General features: G+C 33.8%; 1 protein-coding gene across 7 annotated transcripts in view; it reads left to right on the forward strand.

Annotated features, from left to right (window-relative positions):
• The window catches only part of LOC149416844 (cytochrome P450 6a2-like), a 61,809-nt gene extending 44,398 nt beyond the window's left edge, over positions 1 to 17,411 (forward strand). For 5 of the 7 annotated variants that reach the window (XM_089641006.1, XM_089641010.1, XM_089641008.1 and 2 more), the window contains 3 exons: positions 11,396 to 11,650; positions 14,008 to 14,259; positions 16,160 to 17,411. In XM_089641006.1, the coding sequence (XP_089497132.1) occupies positions 11,396 to 11,650; positions 14,008 to 14,259; positions 16,160 to 16,326 (674 nt within the window). In that variant the 3' untranslated portion in view covers positions 16,327 to 17,411. Of the gene's footprint in view, positions 1 to 2,742; positions 3,659 to 7,198; positions 8,196 to 11,395; positions 11,651 to 14,007; positions 14,260 to 16,159 lie in introns of those variants that run through there. The other 2 variants (XM_089641007.1, XM_089641005.1) reach the window with 2 other exon arrangements.
• The last annotated feature ends 7,850 nt before the right edge of the window (positions 17,412 to 25,261 follow it).

Consider the following 25,261-nt stretch of genomic DNA (forward strand, 5'->3'; position numbering starts at 1 on the left):
ATCACTAGATTGTACGAACTGAGGAAATACTTGGTTTAACAGCTTCCACAGTATCTTTGTAACTTACTGCACTTGTTAGATCGAATTTGGAAAAGATTTTGAATACAGAATACTCAAAATCAAAATATTTCTGTATGTATTCAAGAGTTCTCCTGTAAAGCTCATTGGCTTCTTTTTTTAATTGAGCCTGATCAGAAGGCCTCAAAAACTTAATGTTTCTCATTATTTTGGCACCATAAAATTCATCATGCATTACTCAGTCAGACGATGGTCATCTGTCGCTTCGCTGCCACCGCCCGGTCTGACCCGGAGATATCGATGTTAAACCCGTAGCCCGGACATGCACCTTGCAAACCCGTAGACTCCGGGTCAAACCCGGAGAGGTGGCAGCCCTACAAGCAGGCAAGCTCCTCTTGTATCGAATAACCATATTTGTTTGCTATATCTTTTTTGTGCATTATGTATCTTGAATAGGTAAGACTCGGGTCTATATTAATAATTCAACTTCAGTATCCGTAAGCTGTCAACCTTAACAATGGAAATGTATTGAAAACGCGATGTCGCGATTCACATTATTTTTTCTTTTGCATCAACGAATGTTGTACTTGCTTCGATATGTTTCTAATTTCTAATAATAATTAGTAACTTTCAGAAACACTCTATTGATAATTGATTCTTTGAGATATTCACGGTCAAAAGAGTTATCGTTATTATTTGGGGTATTATGTCGTCTTGACGCTGTACGCTGAATTAGGCTGTGAATGATCAGGAAAAAATTTGCGCGATTCGAATCACGAAATATAAAAAAATATAAATCGTCAACGGTACGATTTCCCATCATTAAAAGAATATTTCTCTGATGGTTTGTGAATAATGTTTATGTCTCTATTGTTTATATCTCCATTATGATTTGATTTATATCTACAACCTCTCTCCATGGCTATAAATGTATTGTTTTGTAAATTTTTCGTTTTAATATAGTATAATTTTTTTAATTCATATTCCTTTCTCACAAATTTAAATAACTTATTCCATATTATGCTGTCTCAGTTAAAGTCACAAGGAGGAAATCCACAATTGGTTTTATTTTACTATATAATACTTATGTACAAACTGATTAAATGTAAACTGTCGATATCCCGAAAATGAATAAATAAATAAATAAATCATTAGTGGTTCCTAACACCTTAACACTATCCGAAACGTTGGCTGAAGAGGGTGGTAGCAAAACCCGACATAATACCCCAAAAATAAATCACGATAGTTCAAATTCTTGTTTAGAAAAACAAGAAATTTAAGCACGTGGATTAATTATTATTTTTGATTAATTTCTTATATCCCTTTCCATCCATCTTCAGAATTTTAAGCAATTGAACATCATTGTAATTTTATTTTTTGTTTCTTATACTTAAATATCATTTTCTTTCCATCTTTTGGCCCTTTGGGTTTATTCAAATAATAATTATATTTGTTAATCAGGCTGGTTTTTGTTTGAAACTACAATGAAAACGCTACTTTTATGTACATATGTGTATAAAACTTCACTCTTTACGAAGATTATTATTTATGCAGAGCTGCCACGTTCGAATACGGGATACTTAGATCAGTTTGTATTTACATTCCTCCATTTTTCTCTGGATACGGATATAGCTATTCATATAAACATGGAAGCAAGGTTTAGCATTGGCATTGACCAATTTTGTGATAAATTAGCATTATTTTTAGATGTTAGTCAGCAGTGTGGTTTTATATCGTACTGGCACGGTTGTGTCAATTTCGCCGGGGTCCAAAATATTCCATTCGACATTTTCAAACAGTTCTTGTGTTAGTTTTGAAATTTGGTAAACTTCAGATGCTATTCAGTTAGTTGGATAATTTTTTTTGGTCATGGATTAGTTTCAAGATTACAAGAGAAGTAAAATTGAGTTGTGTTGTGTTTTAAACTTCGGGTTTGAAATCGGTGGCTTGTGATTTAACATATCTTTAAATAACGTTTTTTATATGAACACGCTAACCGGTTTTGGCATGATCGTGCCTTTTTAAGGTATATATTAACTTCAAAGCTGGTAAAAATATTATGAACTATTAATTTTCATTTTATAAGTAAATAAATTAATGTTACTTCAATATAATCACTGCGTTCGCCCAAATTTTGCGTTTGCATAAATTAGAGACTTGATTTAAAAGTATTCAAGATTTTCTTCAAATTATCGTCGAATCTCGAGATACCAATTTTTTCTAGTTGATTTTTTTACACTATTCTTTTATGTCAAATTCATGAAATTACAGTACAATCTTCGCATTCCGACACTCTTAACATCTGGGAAGATAATTATACGAAAAAATCTCAAGAGGAATGAAATACATCCATTGTTTCAGAAATTTCAGTCAACAGCACCATTCCTAGTGTCATGCTATGCTGTGCTAGAACATCTGTTCTGACGTGTGGTATCTTGAACAAGTCATGGACACGACTACGGTTGAAGTTTTCAGGCACTTTTAATTACTTGGATTATTAAAATATCTTAGATCGAGCTAAAATATTAACGCATTGTATTTGGAAATTAACAATAAAAAATAAAATAATCATATGCACCGTGAGTTATGCACTTTGCATGGTAAAATTACTTTGTGTCGAACATTCTTAATCAATTTTTGATCGGCAGATAAAAGTTAGATAAGCTTAAGATAACATACCAACGTAGGTGCTGTGCACATATTTATACAATAGTAAACTTCCAGTGACATAAATAAGAGGAAGTGTTCGAAGCTAATACAAGAATGGCTTTTCTTTTGTTGACATTTTGGTGGGATTTAGTGTTGTGCATCGTAACGTTGATTGTGTCGGTGTATTTGTGGTTCTTATGGAGGTTCAACTATTGGAACAGGAAAGGAATCCACAGCCCTAAAGCAGTGTTTCCTTTCGGTCACTTTAAAGAGGTCATGTCAAGTAAAGTACACGTTGGAGAAAACTTACTCAATATATACCAGAATTCAAAATCCTACAAGTATGTTGGGATATTCATGCTTCACAGACCAACTTTCATCATAAATGACTTGGAATTTATCAAAATTGCTCTGGTGCGAGATTTTGTACATTTCTCTGACCATGGTTTCCACTATGACGAAGAATTGGAACCGATTGCAGGTCACTTGTTTAACGCTACCGGGGAGAAATGGAAGAATTTGAGAATTAAACTGACTCCGACATTCACCTCGAGCAAAATGAAACAGATGTTTGACGTTGTGAAAGAATGCTCTACAGAAATGTTGAATTTCCTTGAAAAAAGTACAGAATTGGACAATATTGCCGATATGAAGGAACTTCTAGCCAAGCTAAATACCGACATTATAGGCAATTGCGCTTTTGGTTTGAGTTGCAATAGTTTCAAAAACCCAGATGCCGAGTTCCGGAGGATGGGACGAAAGATATTTGAGCCTAATGCGTTGGAAAACTTGGTTGGCTTGTTGGATTTCTTCATTCCTAATGTGTTTACCAGACTCAAGGCGAAAGTGTTGGGCACAGAGTTACAGGATTTCTTCTTGAAGATAGTGGAGGACACGGTGAAGTATCGAGAGGACAATGGCATAGTGAGGAATGACTTCCTGCAGTTGCTCATTGAACTGATGCATTCGAGTAGCATCAAAGATGACACAGGTAAACTTAATTCATTGCGTGCGCTTTCATTGGATTCTGCTCGGCTATTACGGCTAATCTTTCTGAATCTATGTTTACTTTCTTCTTGAAATTCTGCTCGAACTTATGAGTTACGAGTGATGATAATTTGTTCTTAAAATTTCCCTAGTTTGGCGTCTTTTATGATGGAAGATCTTTTTCCCCATTTGATCGGTAGGAATACCCTGCAGCCAATAAAATTTATGGGTTTTATTTTATTTACGCCCATAGGGCCTTTACATATAATAATGTAAATTTTTTTTTTAAAGTTATACAGATTGCAATAAAAAAATCAGTGTTTACAAAATATAGGTTAGATAAAAAATATCAGATTAACAAAATATAGGTACAAATAATTGAGACGAAAAATAGAAAATCTGCCAAAATCCTCCAAATCAATAATTTATTTATTTATTTAACGCCCAGAGGGATTTTACATGTGGGTGGTACAATTTTAATGTCAGTTTGGAACATAAGAAAGAAATAATAAAACTAAAATTACATTAAAAAATAATATATACAAGAAAAAAAATTAAAAATAACAAGAACATAAATTAAAAAATACAGCGATTTGAATGGTTTACAAAAATATAACTTCCATTTAGGAATATTGTTGAAATAAGTTTTTACCTAATCCACAAAATTCGCAAAGTTAATATTAAATATATCGACATCAAAATGTATTCGTTTCCCATAGTGTGAAACCGTTGTATTGGGGAGTTATAATATATTATAATGATAATGATTATAATAAAGTATAACAATAGTTCGCAAATACTCCGTTTAATGTTTGCCAAGTTCATGTTTGACATACAAAGTTAATAATATATACCTTTTATAGACTGATAGACATTCAGTACCGTTGGTGTTCATGTGATATTTATTCCCTGCACTGTGCAGTCGGTTCATTACTGAATTTATTTCTGCTTTGGTACCTGCAATGTTACAATGGTAAGGTACCTTCTGACGAACCGTTCTACTAGGAACATGAAAGTCAATCAGCCTAAGGAGTTCAGGGGAGTCAAACATGTTATTAACAATTTTATAAAGAAAAAATAGATCAGAACATATTCTTCTTTCTTTTAATGTGGCAAGGCCCATGACTTTCAACAGTGAGGTGTAGTTGATGTTTTCAATAGGAATTCCTAATCTATAATTTATGTTTCGTAAAAATTTATGTTGGATTCGCTCGATAGATTTTTCATGAATATTGTAAAATGGATTCCAAATGGTTGAGTTGAATTCTAAATGGCTTCTAACAATGGATGAATACAACATTTTTAAATTTTTTAAATCTTTTGAAGTTCTTAATATGAAACCCAACATTTGCATCGCTTTAGTGGTTATATTGTTAATGTGGGAGATAAATGTTGATTTGGTGTCATATATTATCCCCAGGTCTTTTATTTCGGGTACAGATACTAAGACTTGATTGTTCATACAGTATGTGAAAATCAATGGGTTTTTCTTCCTATAAAATCACATGACTTGACACTGTTTTATATTGAGGGTTAATTTATTTAGGATACACCAATCAGAAAAGCTAATGAGATTTGATTGTAAAAATAAGCCGTCATTAATGTTGTCAACAATTCGGTAAATTTTCATATCATCATATCGAACATACAAATAAAGACACGTGTAAATACATTTGTAACGTCATTTATAAATATGTTAAAAATAATGGGTCATAGATGTGAACCCTGGGGCACGCCGCTTGTAGCTTTAAAGGTGTAAGACAGTTGACCTTTGATGCAGACAGTAAGCTCTCGATTAGACAAATAATTCTTAAACCAGGATAGTACGTTACCGGTTGTGCCAAGTTTCGCCAGTTTGTTAACAAGAATTTTATGGCAAACTTTATCAAACGCTTTGCTGAAATCAGTATATATCCAATCGACTTGTTGTCTATTAGCAAGTGCATTTGTTATATAATTTTCGTACAGGGATAGGTTGGTTAAGGTTGATTTGCTTGAAACAAAACCATGTTGGCAAGTTATGATGATGGAAGTTGTGTTTAATGATGGATTTCTGGGAAAGCTTCTTTAGAAGAATCAATTTTTAGAAAAAGCTTGGGTATGGATGATTGGATAAAAATTGGACGATAATTATCAATTGTAGATTTATCCCCGGATTTAAATATTGGAGTTAAGTAACTTTTTTTCTACAATTTTGGAAAATTTCCCGTTGACAGAGACTTATTAAATAATATGAACAACGGAATAGATAAGCTGCCTGCACAGTTTTTAATCAAAATGGGTGGAATTTGATCCGGCCTGGAACATAATTTGGGTTCAAGTGTTTGAAGATAATTTGTAATGTCTGTGATGTTAATATTGATACTAGACAATTGCAAATTTATATCAGAATTAAATTCCGGAATTTGTTCATCTGAAATGTCAGGTTTAAACACATCTTTAAAGAAATCGGCAAACATGTCAACAGTTTATTTTATGTTGCTAGAACTCCGTTGTTTATGATTCATAGTTCCGGGGATCCCGACTTCATTTTTTTTCATAGACTTGACGTGTTTCCAGAAATGTTTTACATCATGATTTATTGTATTTTCGACTTCCATTATATAATTTTTATAACTAATTTTAGACAAATTTTTGCAAGCTTTCCTGATACCTTTAAATTTAATATAATTAGGTACAGATCTATTTCGTTTATAGATTTTATCAGTTTCTTTTTTACAATTTATCAAATGAATTAATTCCTTAGTGAACCATATTGGATACTTTGATTCTTTATATTGGGTAAGAGGAATATTATTTGAAATTACATTATTGAGTTGCGAGTACAGTATTGTAATCAATATCACAATTGCTGCCATTGTTGGACAGTTTGATCATTGCTGGCTTTAAAACCGTCCTTTAATTTTTTATTGTTAATTAGAATCATCCGGGCTAATTGATGATCTTTAAGTTTCAATTTGATAGGTCTTATTTTACCAGCTTTTATTCTACCAATTCGGCTGGTCCCCGCGGGATTTATAGACCACAACCCTCTAACAACAAAAAGAAACAAAATACTCAATATTGCAACTTTAAATACAAGAACCCTTAGAACCGAAGAAAGCCTAATGGAGAAGAGTAGCGCGTGACAGGTTCCAATGGAAATTGTTAGAGGAGGCCTATGCCAAGAGGCAAACTGAGCTTCGGGATATATTATAACAAACAAAATATTTCTAATATTAATATACCTAACAGAAGTTCAGAATAAAAGGCTTATTATTTATTATTATTATTATTTTACCACTAACTTTCTTTGCTCCTAATCTGTGGATTTTAATATCTTGAGTATTAATTGAAATATCTATGTTTTTAAGAGCTGTAGATACCCTGCTAATATCCTCTGAGATTGATAAAACTTTGAACACATTAATTCTGTGTAGGTAAGTAGGTACCTCATCTCACGAGTGATGCAGATCATGAAAAACAAAATAGAGTTGTAATGCGATAACTTAGCCGGAGTTCAACAAGATAATATTAATTTTAGCATGGAGGTATTCAGTCACAGTAATACTTTAGTTTGTTTTTGGCATTGAGTCAAAATGTGTTGAATTTTAACCACGCGGTTTCGATAAAAGTCCCGAACCATTTGATTCTTGTTTTCTAGTTATAAAATATATAAAAAAACATGGCTTTCTTACTGTTTTCGTTTTGGATTGATACTTTGTTGTGTTTAGCGGTCTCGATTTTCCTTGCTTTCGTTGCATTCAAACGGAGGTACAATTATTGGAAAAAGAAAGGCGTTTACTCTCAACAGCCTGTCATTCCATTCGGAAATATTAGGGAGTCTTTCTTCAACAAGAGGCACCTCGGGGAAAACTTCGAAGATATCTATACCCTTTCTAAAACTCATAAAATTGTCGGAGCGTACATGATACACAGACCAGTGCTCGTTATAAATGATTTGGATCTTATCAAAACAGTGCTGGTGAAGGATTTCGTGCATTTTTCTGACCATGGATTCCACATTGACGAACAATTAGACCCCCTTGCTGCAAACTTGTTCAATATAACAGGGGAAAAATGGAAGAAATTGAGAATCAAACTGAGTCCGACATTCACCTCAAGCAAAATGAGGAAGATGTTTGAGATTGTGGCTAGTTGCTCCATTGAGATGATGAGTTACTTAGAAGATGCGGTTAAAGAAGATAATAAAATAGAGATAAAGGAGGTTTTAGCAAAGCTTAACACTGATATCATCGGCAATTGCGCCTTTGGCCTGACGTGCAACAGTTTCACGAACCCAGAGGCAGAGTTCAGGAAAATAGGACGAAAGGTCCTCGAGCCGACCTTTGTGGAAGACGTGGTCAACACTTTAGACTTTTTTATTCCGAAATTGTTCACCAGACTGAGAAACAAAGTGATTGGTACAGAAGTACAGGAATTTATTTACAAAATAGTCGATGATACGGTGAGGTTCAGGGAAGATAATGGCGTAATGAGGAATGACTTTCTGCAATTACTGATCGAATTGAAGCACTCCAGCAGCATCGCCGATGATACAGGTATCATGTTGGTGTTAGTTCAATTGCCGTAAAAATATTAGGAATCCAGAACTATTACAATTCTCTGGCTCTTCTCCGAGTCGAAAAAATCACAAATATTCATATATATATTTGCAGGATTAGCAAGTATTTAAACGTAAAGTTCTAATTCCTTTTTTGTTTAGAAGGTATAATAATTATATTTTTACTGTAAAATATTTTAAATTTCTGCAAAAGATTGTGGACTAATAAATTTATGGTAATATTTTGACCTCTCGACCTCCTGAACACGAAAGATATTTATTTTATTTTTCAAATACACCTTACATAATTACATTCCAATAACAATAGTAGATACGTTATATTGTCCCTCCAGACATACAACACGCCTCGTAAATAAGCGGTCCATATGTCAAAATTTTATAAATGTCGAAAAATATTGATTAATGTTTTATTTTATTATATTATTAACTTTTTATCGAGTTTGGATTGATAGTAAATCATCATTTTATTAACATATTAAAACAGTAGTGAGCAATTTGCGACCCGCGGGTCATGGGCGGGCCACGAGCCCATTTCGTATCGTACGGCCTGCGAGTTCAGCTATGCCGAAATGTCGTATGTTTTGAAAAAGCGTTCACCAGTTTCACCGAGGGTTATAAATATTATCATATTATACTTTCTGAAACCGGTGATCTATGATCTTGTTTGGAGTAAAAAGAGTTAATGAAATTTTGGTCTCCGGAGACATTTCATCGTTTCACTGGTCACTCTGCGTCACTGGCCGAGTAACCGTCTAACCATCCACCCCGAACCAAACTGGTCACTCCGCGTCAATGGCCGAGTAAGCGTCTAACCATCCACCCCGAACCAAACTGGTCACTCCGCGTCAATGGCCGAGTAACCGTCTAACCATCCACCCCGAACCAAACTGGTCACTCCGCGTCAATGGCCGAGTAACCGTCTAACCATCCACCCCGAACCAAACTGGTCACTCCGCGTCAATGGCCGAGTAACCGTCTAACCATCCACCCCGAACCAAACTGGTCACTCCGCGTGACTGGCCGAGTAACCGTCCAACCATCCACCCCGAACCTAACTGTCCAAGATCTACTGATTTTTTAATGAAAAATAAATTCAACAGAGACAAGATTCCATTTATATTGTTTACTACAAACAAGCTAACTGGTTGATATAAAATTCAAGTACCTACCTCAGGTCTCCTAACACCCTGTATAATATACACGGTGTCCGGAATCTAGAGGTTCATGTGTGAAACTGGTGAATCTACATCACAACCTACCTACTTTGTCGCTTCTATGAATTATTTTTGTCAAAAGCAGTTCTAATTGTGAAAATGAGGTATAAATTCAATGCTGTTTGCTGTATTTTAAAAAGCATCGACGGGTTGACCCTCGGCTTCAAAACTTTTAAACCCTTTAGTTGCTCAGATCAAAAAAATAAGTTTTGGGTTCTTTATGTGATGCAGATTCACCAGCTTCCCGTTTGCACCACTAATTTCCACAATGAAAAGTGTGTATTCTTATAAAATTTTCAGAAGGTTAAAACAAACTGTTAAGAATCTTCAAATAGGTACACAGTTAGCACTTCCACGAATCAACTATTTCAACGCTCATGGTAAAAGACAATATTTATTTATGGCACTGGGATCTTGGCTATCCGAAGTCCAGCCAGTCATGAACGAATAAGTCGGTGAATGTCTGTATCAGGTAACAACATGACGTTCTCGCACATTCAAATGGGAAAAACAACTACCTACACACTTGTACACACGTAACAAGACGAACCCAACATAACGCGACGTTCTGAACATTTTATTGCTGTTGTTGTTTTTGATCAAAGTGACAACTATAAATTTGTTACTCCGAATAAGCTCAGGAATCGCTGGTGTGTCGGGTTCGTTTTGTGACAATTTTGCTAACTGTACTTTTTTCAACTTCAACTAACGACCTGTTGAACCAGTCTATACAAATGGTGGTGAATTTTGTCTATTTTCAATTGGTGAATATTTTAGATATTCCAACTTCAGAAAACAGATGAAAAATAAACAATGATTTTTATTAAAATTGTTAAACTCTTAATTCGATTGTAGTGAACTCTTGCATTTAATAAATACGACAAGTACGCGGTCTTAGAATAAAAAAATATTTATACGATAAGGATGTATGTAATAAATTATTTAAACTCGACAAATTTCAAACGTCGTACGTACGAACTATTTCTACATAGTTTAGTTACTGTTATCATTGATTTGGAGAATATTGACAGATTATATATTTTTATGTTACTTATTCATATTTTATGTACCTTTATTTTGTTAACTCTTATTTTATTTTACTTTACATTTATTTTTCTAACTTTTTTATTTTATTGTAATTTTTAAAAAAATGATGTACTGAATTGTATACAGGGTGTCCGGAAACTCGTAGTACAAGCGGGAAACTGGTGAATCTACATCACATTTGGAGTCGATTTTGTAGTATCTTTTTTTTTTATTTGAGCTTTCGTTATCGAGTAAATCGAGTTTGAAGTTGATTTTTTTTTTTTTAATTTTTTTTTAAATTTTCAAATTCTTATAAATTATTACTGAAGATCAAAGTACCCAACTAATTAAAACTATTTGAAAGTAAAACAAATGAAGAAACTCGGATTTGAAGCATTATTTTGAAATCACCCTTCATTTAACCCGGTGTAATCATAAAATATTTCTGCTCTGCAGGGTTAAAACATCTGTTATTCAACCCTAAACACCAGAAAAAACTTTAACCCTAAAATAGCCGAAAAATATTTTTTTTTGTTTTTTTTTTTTTTTGAAAATGCTCAAATCAAAAAACTTTATGTTTTTTTGGGTTCCCCATGTGGTGTAGATTCTCCAGTTTCCCGCTTGTACTACGAGTTTCCGGACACCGTGTATAAAATCCCTTTGTATATGTTACAACAAAAAAAGATATCGATAAAAATGGTGGCACAGTAACATCCAATAGATTTAATAAACCGTATCTAAACACAATTCAAACATAAAAAATGAATCTACAATTTAAATAAAGTAAAATAAGACCTTCATCATTGCACAAACAATATTTTCCGCTATTAATGATGACAGTAGGAGAAATTCAAATGCTATCTGGAACCATTTGCTGGGAAATTTGTATTTGCAAATAAATAAAATGCATACTAATTATTTTGTTTCCTTCTTTTAGGCAATACCGAAGCACCCGTCGACGATGGCACCCGCCTTACCACGATGCAGATCGCCGCGCAGGTGTTCGTCTTCTTCATCGCCGGCTTCGAGACCTCCTCGACCACGGCCAGCTTCGCACTGTACGAGCTGGCCCTCAACCCAAACATCCAGGACACCCTGCGCCAGGAGATCGACGAGGTGCTGGAGAAGCATGATGGAAAGGTGACCTACGAAGCTCTCGGAGAGATGACCTACCTGACGCAGTGCATTGAAGGTAACTCTTCCTACACTAACAGCTTTTTGCTAGGCAAGAGAAACAGTGCTAAACCTGGACACCAGGAAGCCTATCAAGAGAAACAGTGCTAAACCTGAACACCAGGAAGCCTATCAAGAGAAACAGTGCTAAACCTGGACACCAGGAAGCCTATCAAGAGAAACAGTGCTAAACCTGGACACCAGGAAGCCTATCAAGAAAAAGAAGGAAGCTTTTGTCGTACGTATTGCGCTGAAGACGGGGTGGTTTTTTTCTTCGAAAAAAGCCTTTTTACAATTTTTATTTTATTTGACCTAATGTCCATTGATTAAATACAGAACGTCCGGGGGAAGATGGTAGAAGTAAAAAAGATGAAAAACTTTTTTCCAAATTCTATTGTTTTTTTCCCATTCGAAAATATTTTTCAATGGAAGAATATTATCTATCAACAATTCAACTTGTCCATACAAACAATACAACCTAAAAACTACCTTAAAACGAAGAAATTTCTAAAAAAGTTATTTATCTTTTTTACTTGTGCTATCACGAGTTTGCGAACTTTACGGACACCCTGTATTATTGAATATAAATATAACACGTTTTTTCAGAACATTTTATAAGAAAGACATCGGAGACTAAAATGAAATCATGTACATAATACAAGTACGCAAACAAGTAACATTTTTTGGTAAGGCATTTACGGAATGTATTGATAATTTTTGTAAAAAAATCAGATCCATGATTCACATTTGACGTGAAAATAACGATAGAAACTTAAACTGCCAAAGTATCCGTTAGTTTTAATAAATACCTAAATAAAAACAAACGCACAGATATAACCTAACCTAACCATTGCCCTTGAGTTTATTTTTCACAAAATGGCGCTATGCAAAAATACAAATCATCCGAATATTATTGACTAGTGGATCCCTTGAAATGCTTCGCTATTGCCAAAGTCTTTCTCGGGCGCCTCTGACTTCTTCCGCTATTCTATCTGTATACCACACTGTTAGTGTTAAAAAAACTACATTACATCGACTTAAATTGGACTTCGTATCTCATTACGGTGCATATATTGCATTAAGTATTCCTCGGGCATCCCCAAATTCTTCTACCATTTAAACATCTCTAAACACTCCTTGCACTAATACAAACTTTTGATTTTTTACCGATGTCGGTCAGCTACTTTTCGAGTTTTGCGAGCACAAACATTATCAGGCTGATTTTTTATATATTAAGATGTTCCCGAACGTTCCAGAGAATTCCCGAACATTTCATGACATTTGCTGAATGTTCCGGGATGTTCTGGAATGTTGTGGGATACTCTCGAATACTCTCGAATGTTCTGGACTCTTCTAGAAATTTCTAGAGGGCGAAACTTCCAGCCCTTATATCTTTAAAAGCACGCCATTCCTTCTGTATAGATGGGGGATAGAGGGCTACCACACCACATAACTCCCTTGATCTTACCGGGAATTGTTTCAGCGGCACGCACATTATAGACTTACTTTTATAATACAGGATTTTCCAATAAGAGGTGTTATTTTGAATAGCCCGCTATTTCGGTAGATGTTACTTTTGAAGCTGTCATTTTTTGACATTTGACAAGTAGAAACTACGCCATTAATAAAAATGGAACGATACACGCTTCAACAACGCATCGAAATTATTAAAATTCACATGAGTGAATCAAATGCAAATCATCTTGAGTGATGAGGCCCATTTCCACCTCGGTGGCTTCGTCAACAAGCAAAATTGTCGCATCTGGGGCTCGGAAAACCCGAGAATTATTATTGAAAAGCCTCTATCCTTAACGTGTGACTGTTTGGTGCGGTCCGGCGGAGTCATTGGACCTTGCTTTTTCGAAAATGAGGCTGGAGAAACAGTTACGGTGAATAGATTGCGCTATCGAGAGATGATTAATGGTTTTTTATGGCCGAAATTAGATGGTATTGATCTGGACAACGTTTACTTTCAACAATACGGCGCTACGTGCCGCACAAGGAACGAAACTATTGATCTTTTACGCTTGAATATCAAAATAACACCTCTTATTGGAAAACTCTGTATATATTGATTACAGTGATCACCTACCTAGGCGTATACTGATTTTGACAAGTGGCGTAAAAAATTTACTCGCGCCAGGCGCCGTTTGACTAAGGGCCGGGCCCGAGGAAAAGTTTGGTAATTCCAAAACTTCAAATCAGTTTTATTTTGGTTGAGTGACCTTTGTCCTACCCGCTAAATCATTCCCTGTTTCTCACGAGTCACAAAAGTAACAGAGAGATAGGTTACAACGTAGTTCTCAGCACTCCGATAGTGAGATTTATTTTTAATTTAGACGTTGTTGACTTCATTTTTTTGTGATATTATTTCAGAGACATTGAGGAAGTACCCCCCTCTGCCAGTAATCTTCAGGATCTGCACAAAGGAGTACATCATCCCCGGTACACAGATCACCATCGAGAAGGGCACCCCAGTCATGATCCCCATCCTGGGCATCCAGAGAGACCCTGACCTCTTCCCTAACCCCATGATGTTCGACCCTGAGAGATTCACACCGGAGAACAAGGCATCCAGACATCACTTCTCCTATCTGCCTTTTGGAGAAGGACCCAGGATTTGCATTGGTAATTAATAATATTACCTACTTATAAAAATAGATGTCCTTATAGAAGAACACTGTGTAGTGAACGCTGCAAAAACAGCAAAAATTCTTAGATTTTTTCCAATTCAATCTTTTTGAATTGCAAAGTTATAATCTTCGATGATCACAGATCATCCACCTTTACGAAATGGGTTTTGGGAAACCACGAACAGTTTACCAATTCTTCAGACATGGATTTAATTATATTTGGAAGAGATTTTTGGTTCAACCTTTTTACCTCCAATTGGCCTCCGACGCTCTCAATGCTCTAATAATAACGCCAATCGACTAGAAACTACTGAATCCGGTCTACACGCACTGCTTTATCGCGTGCTAGTGGAACACGTTTCGATGAAACATTAATACGCAATAGTGCCTCTAATTGTATAGCTCTACGACGTCAGAGAGCAGACAATTTAAAAAATAATTATTATAATTACTGTTTTATTTTCTTCCTTTTTGTAACAAATAGAGTAAATGATATCTTTCCTGAGATCACCTGTGTTTAGGATTTCATTTATATATTAAATTTTAACAGTGCGAATAATATGAAGTAATGATAAATGCGTCACAAAATTATGTATCGTGTTAGAATTATAAATATATTATGAAGTGTTTTTTTCTGAAAGAATTATAAATATAATTGTGTAGTGTTTTTTAGTGCAGTGGCGTGGTTTCATTTTCAGTCTGTATTTAAAAAATATATATTTATTTATTTTTGCTTACAGTTTGTATTTGGTGTCAGTAAATTTTGTATTTCTGATCTCCCTATGTTTTGCATCCAACTTTTCATTTGAGATTAAAAATCTTATAATATTGTTATGATTTTCGAAGGAGAGTGGGATTTAGTTTCAGGGTTAAGTACCAACGTATGAGAAGATATTTTGTACAAACGATTCGTAATTACTTGTTGGGTATTTTTGACCCTGAGATCTGGTGTTTCTAATATACGTGTTAGTTGTTATTTATTGGTCTTAAAATTTATGAATGTGAAAAAAAGCATGGTTTTAAAACTATTTTTATTCTTAAATATAATCACCCGTTAAACTGCCAAAGCAGTTTGTCAGCAAAATTTTTGTTGGAATAGAGTTGTTTAATTGACATGATGTTAAGATTTCGTCTGTGCTAGTTCTTACAGGGACTTTCAGCATAATTATTATTATGGCTTTTTTTATTTATTTTTATTTTTGTAAAAGAAAAACAATCTTTCCCAGGTTACGAATAACCTGACCATATTTGAAAATCTCCTACTACCACAACAGTAAGTAGGAAATGTTGCTTGTGTTGTGATGGAGGACTTAGACAGTCGAGGAATTGAACACATTACGCCTCGGTGGGACCCAAATGCGATGTCAACTCGCCACTGAGTTGAGAAATGGATTTAGGATATTGTAATTTGCACTATCCATCGGATAATATAGTATTCTGACAGTGATTGGCAGAGAGCCGTCTACATCTTGAAACAGAAACTGCACTGACAGTTAAAGATACTGTTTTCGGACTTATTGTTCGAGGCTTAGCAGGATTTAGTACTAAAATCTGCTAAAGCCAGTGCAAGAAACCCGGAAACAGGTCTCTTTAAAACTGCCAGTGTAGTTTCTACAACATGGCCTATATTAATAAAGATGTCGGTTGTTCAGTCTATTGATTGTCATTACCTGCTCATGGTATTTCAACGAAAACAAATTGGAAATTAACACAATGACATCAATTGATAAAGGTATTTTTGCCAGGGAAGCGGAGCTGTATTTTTGTCCTTTTGCGATTTATAAGAATTTGTTCAAACAAGGAGGTTTATTATAAATCATTAACAGAGGAAACCACCGATACCAGAATACCTATTTCTTTTGCAAAAACATTCATGTTGATTATTTTTTTTCCAGGAAGCAGATTCGGTATGATGCAGACGAGACTGGGCCTGGTATCCGTTCTATCTAAATACATCGTGTCCGTGTGTGATAAGACCACCATCCCTATGAAGTACGACAACAAGTCTTTCATCCTCACGGCCGGTGGTGGAGTGTGGCTTAAGCTCACCAAGAGGAAGTAAACCAGATGACCGGATGACCAAAAGACCATTAGTTCCAGTCATCATTTTTTAATGCTATTTTTATATTTGTTTTTAAAACACGTGTTCACTGAAAATGTTCATTTGCAGTTAACTATTCTAAAAATTCGTTTTATTATCGAATTTAGAGTTGCAAGCAGCGCCAAGAGATTTTGCATCATATGACGTCATACAATATTGTCAATCTCGTCCGCGATTGGGTCTCGGTCGGTTTTCTATGCCGTCGGAACCGGAGCGTTCAGATTAGATGACAAACACTTTGTACGAAAAACGATTTTTTTGAAATCATGACATTTTTTATTTGAATTCCCTTGGAATGAGAGTGGAAACTCTATTAATGATGATATTATGTAGTTATTATATTATTAATAGTCATTTTAAATACATGTAGGATAACGAAAGATTTTTTAAATATTTATGTTGAGGGATCAGTAGGATTTATAGGCCCTTCTACCGAGAGTTCTACCGAGCCGAACCCTCTGATATGAAAATATCTGGAGTCGGTGAATTATTTTCCCATTTGATCTCTGTTGAGTTGACGTGTTGTTTTTGTATTGTTTTGTATTTATTTTGCTTATATAATGCACTTGCATAATGTTGATTGACTAGATGATCATTTGTGGAAAAGTGTGTGGAAGGGTTTAGTTTTTCCTATGGGGAAGATTTAACCCGGACAGAAAATCGGAAAAAAAAAACATGTGGGGTAGCACTAAGATTGATTCCATTATACCATGAGTGCTTGAACAAATGTTAAAAGATTTTCATTATTAGATTTTTTTAAATATCATTACTAACACGCACATATTCACTGTTTCCTTGAATGAAAACACTTTTTTCTTCTATTTTTGGGTATTTTGAGACATCGTAGCAATCATTTGGGTTTGAAAGATTCTACAGTTTGCTGCTAATTGTTGTGTAATGAAGTATTTTTTTCGTTAATTAATCCAATATTTGGTTAATTATTCAAATGTTTTCAATCCTTATTGAAATGTAATGACGTAACATTATTGTGAAACATGAGATTAATATGCCTGAAAATTAATTAACGTGTTAATAAATTAATACTAATGACAAAAAGGTGTTTCTTTTAATTATATTTAAATAAAGAAGATGAATCCGGACTTCGACGCTAAAGAGTTTGAGGTTGCTGCATTTTTGTTTAAATCAGAAAAATGTTAAGGAAATTTAACTTTTTTAAATCCAAGAGAGTGATAAATATATACCGAGGGATTTTTCGCTTTTTCAGATCCCATGCAGTTCACCATAAGACAGAACTCTTTACTCATCCACTCGAGCAATGGCGTATTTAGAAAAAAAATTAGCGATGGGGGCGTTCGGTTTTGGATTCGCCCGCGGTCATTGAAAACATCCTACCTCCGACTAATATTAATAAGAAAACGTATAAACTGCTTACTAAAGCCAATTAAACCACCTAGATTTCTCCATTTATTTCATATTTGTAAGTCTAAAAAAATAATAAATTAACTGGTTATTTAAAAAAATATATTTCTAAATTAAGGCTAGAGGCCTAGAGCAATGAGCAGGGGCGGCCCTGAGCCAACGACGCATGGCGCGAGTAAAATGTTGACAATTTGGTGCCAGGAGCGGACTGCTCCCATTGGACTGCACCAGGGACTACTGAAGTCGAAAACACGGAGTAAAATAATCTAAAAGCTTGTTTACAAAACGAAAATATCGATGTTGGGGAGGTGTGGTGCCTAAAGCAAAATAATCAATAAAACGCGAATTAATTCCATTTTTTAAAACCTTTGCCATGAAATGGTACGCTCAGAACAAAAAGAAATAACGAAACCATTTCGACATTTTGTAAGTCCCGAAGACTTCGATAGGTGGGTCATGTGGAAATCATCCGGACTAGCAGCAGGGTCGGAACACCCTTTTCGGCAATCAGCAGTTCCCGAACTTTACGGTTAAAGGAACTCTAGAGGGTCTCTTGGATATCGACAGAACCCCAGCGATTTCGAACACACTATTTTTCTATACCCTTTTCTAAATTAATGCGAAATTAAGACAATCAAATACTGAAAACAAAAAAAATAATTGCGAATACCGCACATTAGTCCTAGTTCCTCAATAATCTCGGAGCTCGTTGACCTATGGCATCAACAATTGGAGTGAGTGGAGAAAACGAAAGCAGCGAAAAATTAGTTTTGAATAGCCAATGTGTCGAAGGCGAATTTTTTTCGATATTATCACCATTTGGGAATAAACACAAGCACACGGAAAAAACGCCGCAGACGAATATTTTTATTTCTTTGAATTTAAGAATAAATTTTCAATTTTTATCTTTCGGAAAGTGAGTTACCCAAGAGGATTTAGACGGAACCGGAACCGTCGCCGGCAAAGTTAAGTTTTCCAAAATGTAACTACCTACTAACTAGCGATTTGAAGCATGCAACAAGCTGTCAAAATAATCATCTTCAAAAAATTCTTCACAAAAAAAAGTTTGGTAAATAAATCGCTTGATTTAGCCATTTTTTAATGAAACACGGTTGGTAGTTTTGATCAGACAGCAATTGTATTATCTCAAAACAAAAGCATTTAGGTACACTTAGTTTACTTTAACTTATCCAAGATGGCGCTAGGTGTATCAGTTTTTACGAAATTGGAACTTTTAGGAACGTCTGTTCCACGATAACTCAACACATTGTTTATATATGCATAGTTGAACAAATTCCGTTTAGGAGGTTTTCAAGGTAAGCAATAAAAGATAATGGCCATATTGTGGTTATGGTGAACTCACCGAAATGTATATATATTTGCACAGTTGAACAAATTCCGTTTAGGAGGTTTTCAAGGTAAGCAATAAAAGATAATGGTCATATTGTGGTTATGGTGGAACTCACCGAAATGTATATATATTTGCAAAGTTGAACAAATTCAGTTTAGGAGGTTTTCATGGTAGGCAATAAAAGATAATAGCCATATTGTGGTTATGGTGAACTCACCGAATTTATATATATTCATAGTTGAACAAATTCCGTTTAGTAGGTCTTCAAGGTAAGCAATAAAAGATAATGGCCATATTGTGGTTACGGTGAACTCATAGAAATGTGTGTATATATATATATATATATATATACATATACAACATTACCAACAAGTCTAGTGTTGACGTATTTCTATGTCTACATAAAATTATTAAAAATTACCTAACAAAACAATAGTAAACTAAGTTTAAAGTGCTCTTTTCTTCTAAATCGTAGACCGCGCGTTTAACCAGCTAATTTTTATTAAGTGGAGTGGCTTGTTTTAGTGTTTTTTTTTACCTACTTTCCAAAACTGCCACGAAGTGTCAAACTCTACCTACTGGAAAAAAAAGCAACATTATTTTTCTCTTATTCCGCTTCACGTGACGCAATAGTGATTACCGATTACTATCTTATCCACTTAAAAATAACTCTTTGTACGTAAAGATCGCATAAAATAACATAATCATGAATACAAAGTGCATTGTATGTGAAAAAAACATTGACACTCCGTCAGATTTTATATGCTGTAGTGTCTGTGAAATGAACTACCATCTTGGCTGTGCGGATATTACTGAAACCTCACGCCGTAGTGCAAGAAGTTTACAATGGAAATGCAAGAAATGTAATAGTAAAAATGCTAAAAATACCAAACCAAAACAGACTAATAACGACATACTATTGAACAACGAGCAAGAACCGCCATCTATCATCAAACAAGCAAAACAGTCTACTCAACTGCCGAAATCTGCAAACCAACCAAACGACACGGACAACTTAACAACCACAAATATAGATGGCGCTAATGGTCCTTTAACTTCTCAACTGTTTATTAAAGAGCTGACTGATTTCAAAACATCCATTATGAAATTCGTGGAAGACAAATTTGATTCATATGTACGCAAATATGAAGCTCTCATCTCACAAAATAACGAAATAATAAAATCTATCCAATTTATGTCAGATCAGCAAGATGACCTAAGAAAACGTATAAATGTTATCGAAAAAACTCAAGAAATAGCCAATGAGGAATTAATTACACAAAAAAATCATAATAATATGCTACTAAGTACTATCTCTAAACAAGATGAAAAAATCGATAAATTGGAGTATTTAAGCCAAATCTGTAATATCGAGATAAGAGGTGTTCCGGAGTCCGACATTGAAAATAATGCAGAAGTACTCAAAAAAATTTCTAAAATTATCAACTACGAAAATACCGGCGTGCATTCTGTATTTACAAAAATCTACAGGCTGGGACCGAAGTTCTCCGACAAAAATCCAAGACCTATCGTAGCGACGTTCAACACCACAACATCGCGGGATGACTTCCTATCCAAATTCAAAACTTACAAAAAATCCACAACCACTATGACAAATAAAATAAATACAAGGGATCTAGGATTATCACAAGCCGCCAAACACATCTATGTATCCGATCAATTAACTCAAAAAGGAAAATTTTTGCTATCTCAAACAAAAAAATTTGCCAGAGACAATAATTACAAACACTCTTGGTCCACCGGAGGGCGCATTCTTTTGAGACAAACGGATACTTCCAAGATAATTTCTATAAATAATATTGCTGATCTGGACCGTGTTAAACGTCAATTACTGTGACTGACGATACAAGGTACTATGCTGCTATATCACTCCATTATACCAGACATTCATGATTGTATTATAAAATGCTTCTACCCGATATTCTATTATACTCAATGTGTATTCTTACTTTCCCTAATGGCTATTGGTATGTCTTCTAATATTATATTACATTGCTTTCGAACATATATATCTCATCTATTGCGAAAATACATAAAGACATTCCAATAGCATTTAAAACTCATAAACAATCTTATTGCAAAATCATATGCATCTTTTCATTCGCATTGTGGTATGTTTCGCTTGTTAATTTAGTTGCATCCTCGATGATAAATTATTTTCCTCACCAAACTAGGTCCAACAAAAACAAAAATATTTACCTTACTATTATTCAGTATATTGTTTATATATATTTTAATATTGTTAATTCTGTAAACATAACTTTTTTCTCTGATTCTTCCATGAGCCATACCACGAATTTCGACAAACTAACACATTCTCAAAATAGTGTACTCTCCTTCTTCTTAGTATTATTATTATTTAAATCGATTGTTTTTTGTTTTTGTTTTATGAATCACACCACCACCAGGATACCCTACATGAGATATAATGGATTTTTCTTTAATCTATCAAGCTCATCCATTTTTAACACAATTAGTGAGTTTATATTATGTAATCCCATTCTTGCAGAAAAACTATATCTAACCAATATAAAACATATTATCATCCAGCTTATTTATGTTGTAATTAGTATATATAACATCACTAGTGCTCTACTTATCACCAACAACAATTGAAGTATATTTACTTTAACTATTTCCATCAATATACTAACTATTCTAATTATTGCGCTCCTAGCTCTATCATAAAAACAACTAAAATATGTATTAAATATCTTATCTTACAGCTAAACCATTCTGAAACACACACAATTACTTATTCCAATCTCAAGTCTTTTAATATCTTTTGAGAATCAAGTATATAATCTAATTATCACTACTTTCCTGGCAACTTTTTATATGAGTCATAGCAATAATAATTATATGTGTACTCAATATAAATTCTTACACTCCGAACTAGATTCCTCTGCTTCTATCATAATAACCTTAAAAAATGTCTTATTTCATATTGTATTGCTCAATATTATCACCATACAAAAAAATAAGAAAACAATTTTTGTCATAAAAAATGAGTGATATAGGGAATAAACAACTATGTACAAGTAGGCATGTGTATATGTGTATGTATGTATGCATACATATATATATGTGTATGTATGTATGTATACATATATATTTGTATATATTTGTATATCTTTGTATGAATATGTATGCATCTATAAATATGAATAAGTGTGTGTGTGGATGTATGCGTGTACACGCGTATTTACGCGCTCATACATGCATGTACACTTACACAACCAGAAAAGAGAGTTATGTATTTGATCTTTTCCTGCATAATAGCATGTCTTAGACTTCTAAATTTTTTATTTTTTTGTTTTTCTTTTATTTTTATTTCTTCTTTATTCTTTTTATTTTCCTTTTTTTTTTTGTCTTCTGCTTTCTACTTTAACATTTTTATATTTTCTATTTCCATTATAATTCATTCTAATATAATCTTTCATACTTTAAACATGTATAAATATTTAATTCATATGTTAACACTAGACCTCACATACTAAATATATACCATTGGTCGCCACGAGACAGGCAGTCGCCTAGTGTGGTGATTTAATGTATCACATGTAAGAAAATGTATTATTGTATTATCATGTATTCTATAAATAAATAAATAAAAAATATATATATGCATGGTTGAAAAAATTACGTTTAGGAGGTCTTCAAGGTAAGCAATAAAGGATAATAAATGATAAAGATATGGTCATATTGTGGTTATGGTGAACTCATCACAATGAAAATTCAACACGCCTTAAGTGATATGAAGTCATTAAAAGCGATTAAAGAACTAATTTACAAACCTTACCCACGTAACTTAGTTTTTGTTTAATCACTTTTCATGACTTTTTATCACTTTTTAAAGGTCTAAATTAATTAATCTTATATTGTTTACCTCGAAGACCTCTTAAACAGAATTTCTTCAACTATGCATACTATACAAACATTGCATATTTACGAATAACATGAAAATGCTGTCAGTTCCTCTCTTCAAGATCCTGGTTCACTTCTTCCTCTATTTGTTCCTTCATCCTTTCCTCCATTCTTGTATTTTTAAAGACAATACCCGTTGGGAGCTGAATAACATAGTGTTGTTATAAAATTTAAAAAAGTCTAACATGGCTCGGCTCTTTTTAATCAACAACATACATACGGAGGAATAATTATACTGTTCATATTATTACTGTTATTACATTGTTACATTTACGAATATTATTATCCCATTATACAAATTATTTTCAAAATACTGTTCCTCTCTCCAAGATCTCTGGTTCACTTCTTCCCATATTGGTCCCTACTTGTTCCTGCATCCGTTCCTGCATTTCTGCGTTCTCAATGACTGCTGGGAGCTGTTAGGTCAAGCGTGAACAGAATCACGTAGTGTTGTTGTTAAATTTTTAAAAGTTAAGCATGACTCGGCGATTTTTAATGCATTGGTCAACAACCGAAATAAGGAGGAATGATTGTGCTGTGAATATTATTATCACATCTTGAATACATTATCAAACGCCACAACTTTTATGGCCAATTGATCAGATCCGACGCAAGGTAGGTACGGCCGCTTGTTGCGAATACATATTGTTGGATTAAAATTGGTCAAATAATTAACTTTCATAATGCGTAATGTTCTTATCTCTCGGCCTACCTTGTCTTTACTTACACTAAACTATTATTAAACTTAATTACACTCGACACTAACTCACTCTGCACACATACTGCGTTCATAAGTACTGCGGTGGTTGGGGATCGGGGGAGAATTTCAAAACAAATTCTCAAAAAAAATTAAAAATTAAAAAAAAATCTTAATTTCTTAGACTTGGTAATCATCTGCTTATTCGTAAAATTCCCTTATAGCGTTGTACTAGTATTCTGATTTTCAACAAATGGTAATCTCATAATATTGCAATTCTTGTTTATGTATGCTTTATTTTTTACTCAAATATTCAGATGATGTGTGCTGCCACTGATATTTTTGTTCACCAATAATATTTACCGTGTTAAAATAAAATGGTTGTTTTAATCAAATGTTATTACTCCTCAATATGTATTTAAATTGTATATTTTCAATACTTAAAATATTTCTTATTATTATATGTTATATCTCTGCCTTTACTTGCAGATTTAGTGTGTTGGGAACTCTTGATAAAGTAAAAGGTTCTTTACAATAATTGCGTGTATTTTCGTTACAATAAATATAAGTCTGGATTAAGCTAAACTGTTCATTACCCGAGGGTTGATAATTCTCTGTTTCTAGAAGCTTGAAGTCTGACAAGGATACCCCACAGGCAATTGCTACACTCTAGCGACATCTGTCGGACTCTGGAGTAAGCTTTCTGACTAGTGCCATCTATTGCTTGAATACCCAACTTATTACCATGCATCACATTATTTAATTATTTTCTGACATTTAATGCTGTCAAATATAATTACTTATAACCTCACGATTGTGAGTCTTTCAATGTAATAATATTTTTTTTCTTTTGCACTATTTTACTAGATATTATTGAAACCTGCAATTAAAACATAGAAATATGTTGAAAATCACAATTTCGCGTCGCTATCGTAACAATCGGTTTAACTTTAAAAATTATTTACTATTTTTAATATGTGAACGAGATAAAAGTAAAGTAAAATTTTTTTTACAAATTCCCCAAACAAAACGAATGTGTTTTCGAAATATCGAGTTCTCTCAATTTTTCTATGACAACATTTTTCACAAATGATATTAAAATTTTATTATTTAGAAATAGTATTATAATAATAATAGTGTTTATTTTAAATGCATACGCCGGAAAGATAATTCGAACTAGTTTCTAACACAGTATTTATGTTTACGGATAATTAAAAAATAAAATGTATAAAGGCATTTGAAATACAAAGAAAACATTGCAAACTAAACAAAAGTGTTGAAAGTACTGAAGGTTTAATTTTTTTAAAGTTCATTTAAATATTTTCATATACTTAGACGTAAATATATGCAAATATGTTATTATACATATTTAGACGTAACATTATTATATAATCATTCCTTAAGGTTTCAAGCAGCCGTCACATAGAACGGCCGCCCGTGTGCGCAGCGCACATAAAGTATAAGGATGCGGTGGCACTGGCTTGGATGCTAAACAAAAAATAATATTACTAAATACTGAT

Source organism: Hesperophylax consimilis, chromosome 16 (assembly GCF_061612785.1).
Source record: "Hesperophylax consimilis isolate HC1 chromosome 16, BYU_Hcon_1.0, whole genome shotgun sequence".
Lineage (NCBI taxonomy): Eukaryota > Metazoa > Arthropoda > Insecta > Trichoptera > Limnephilidae > Hesperophylax > Hesperophylax consimilis.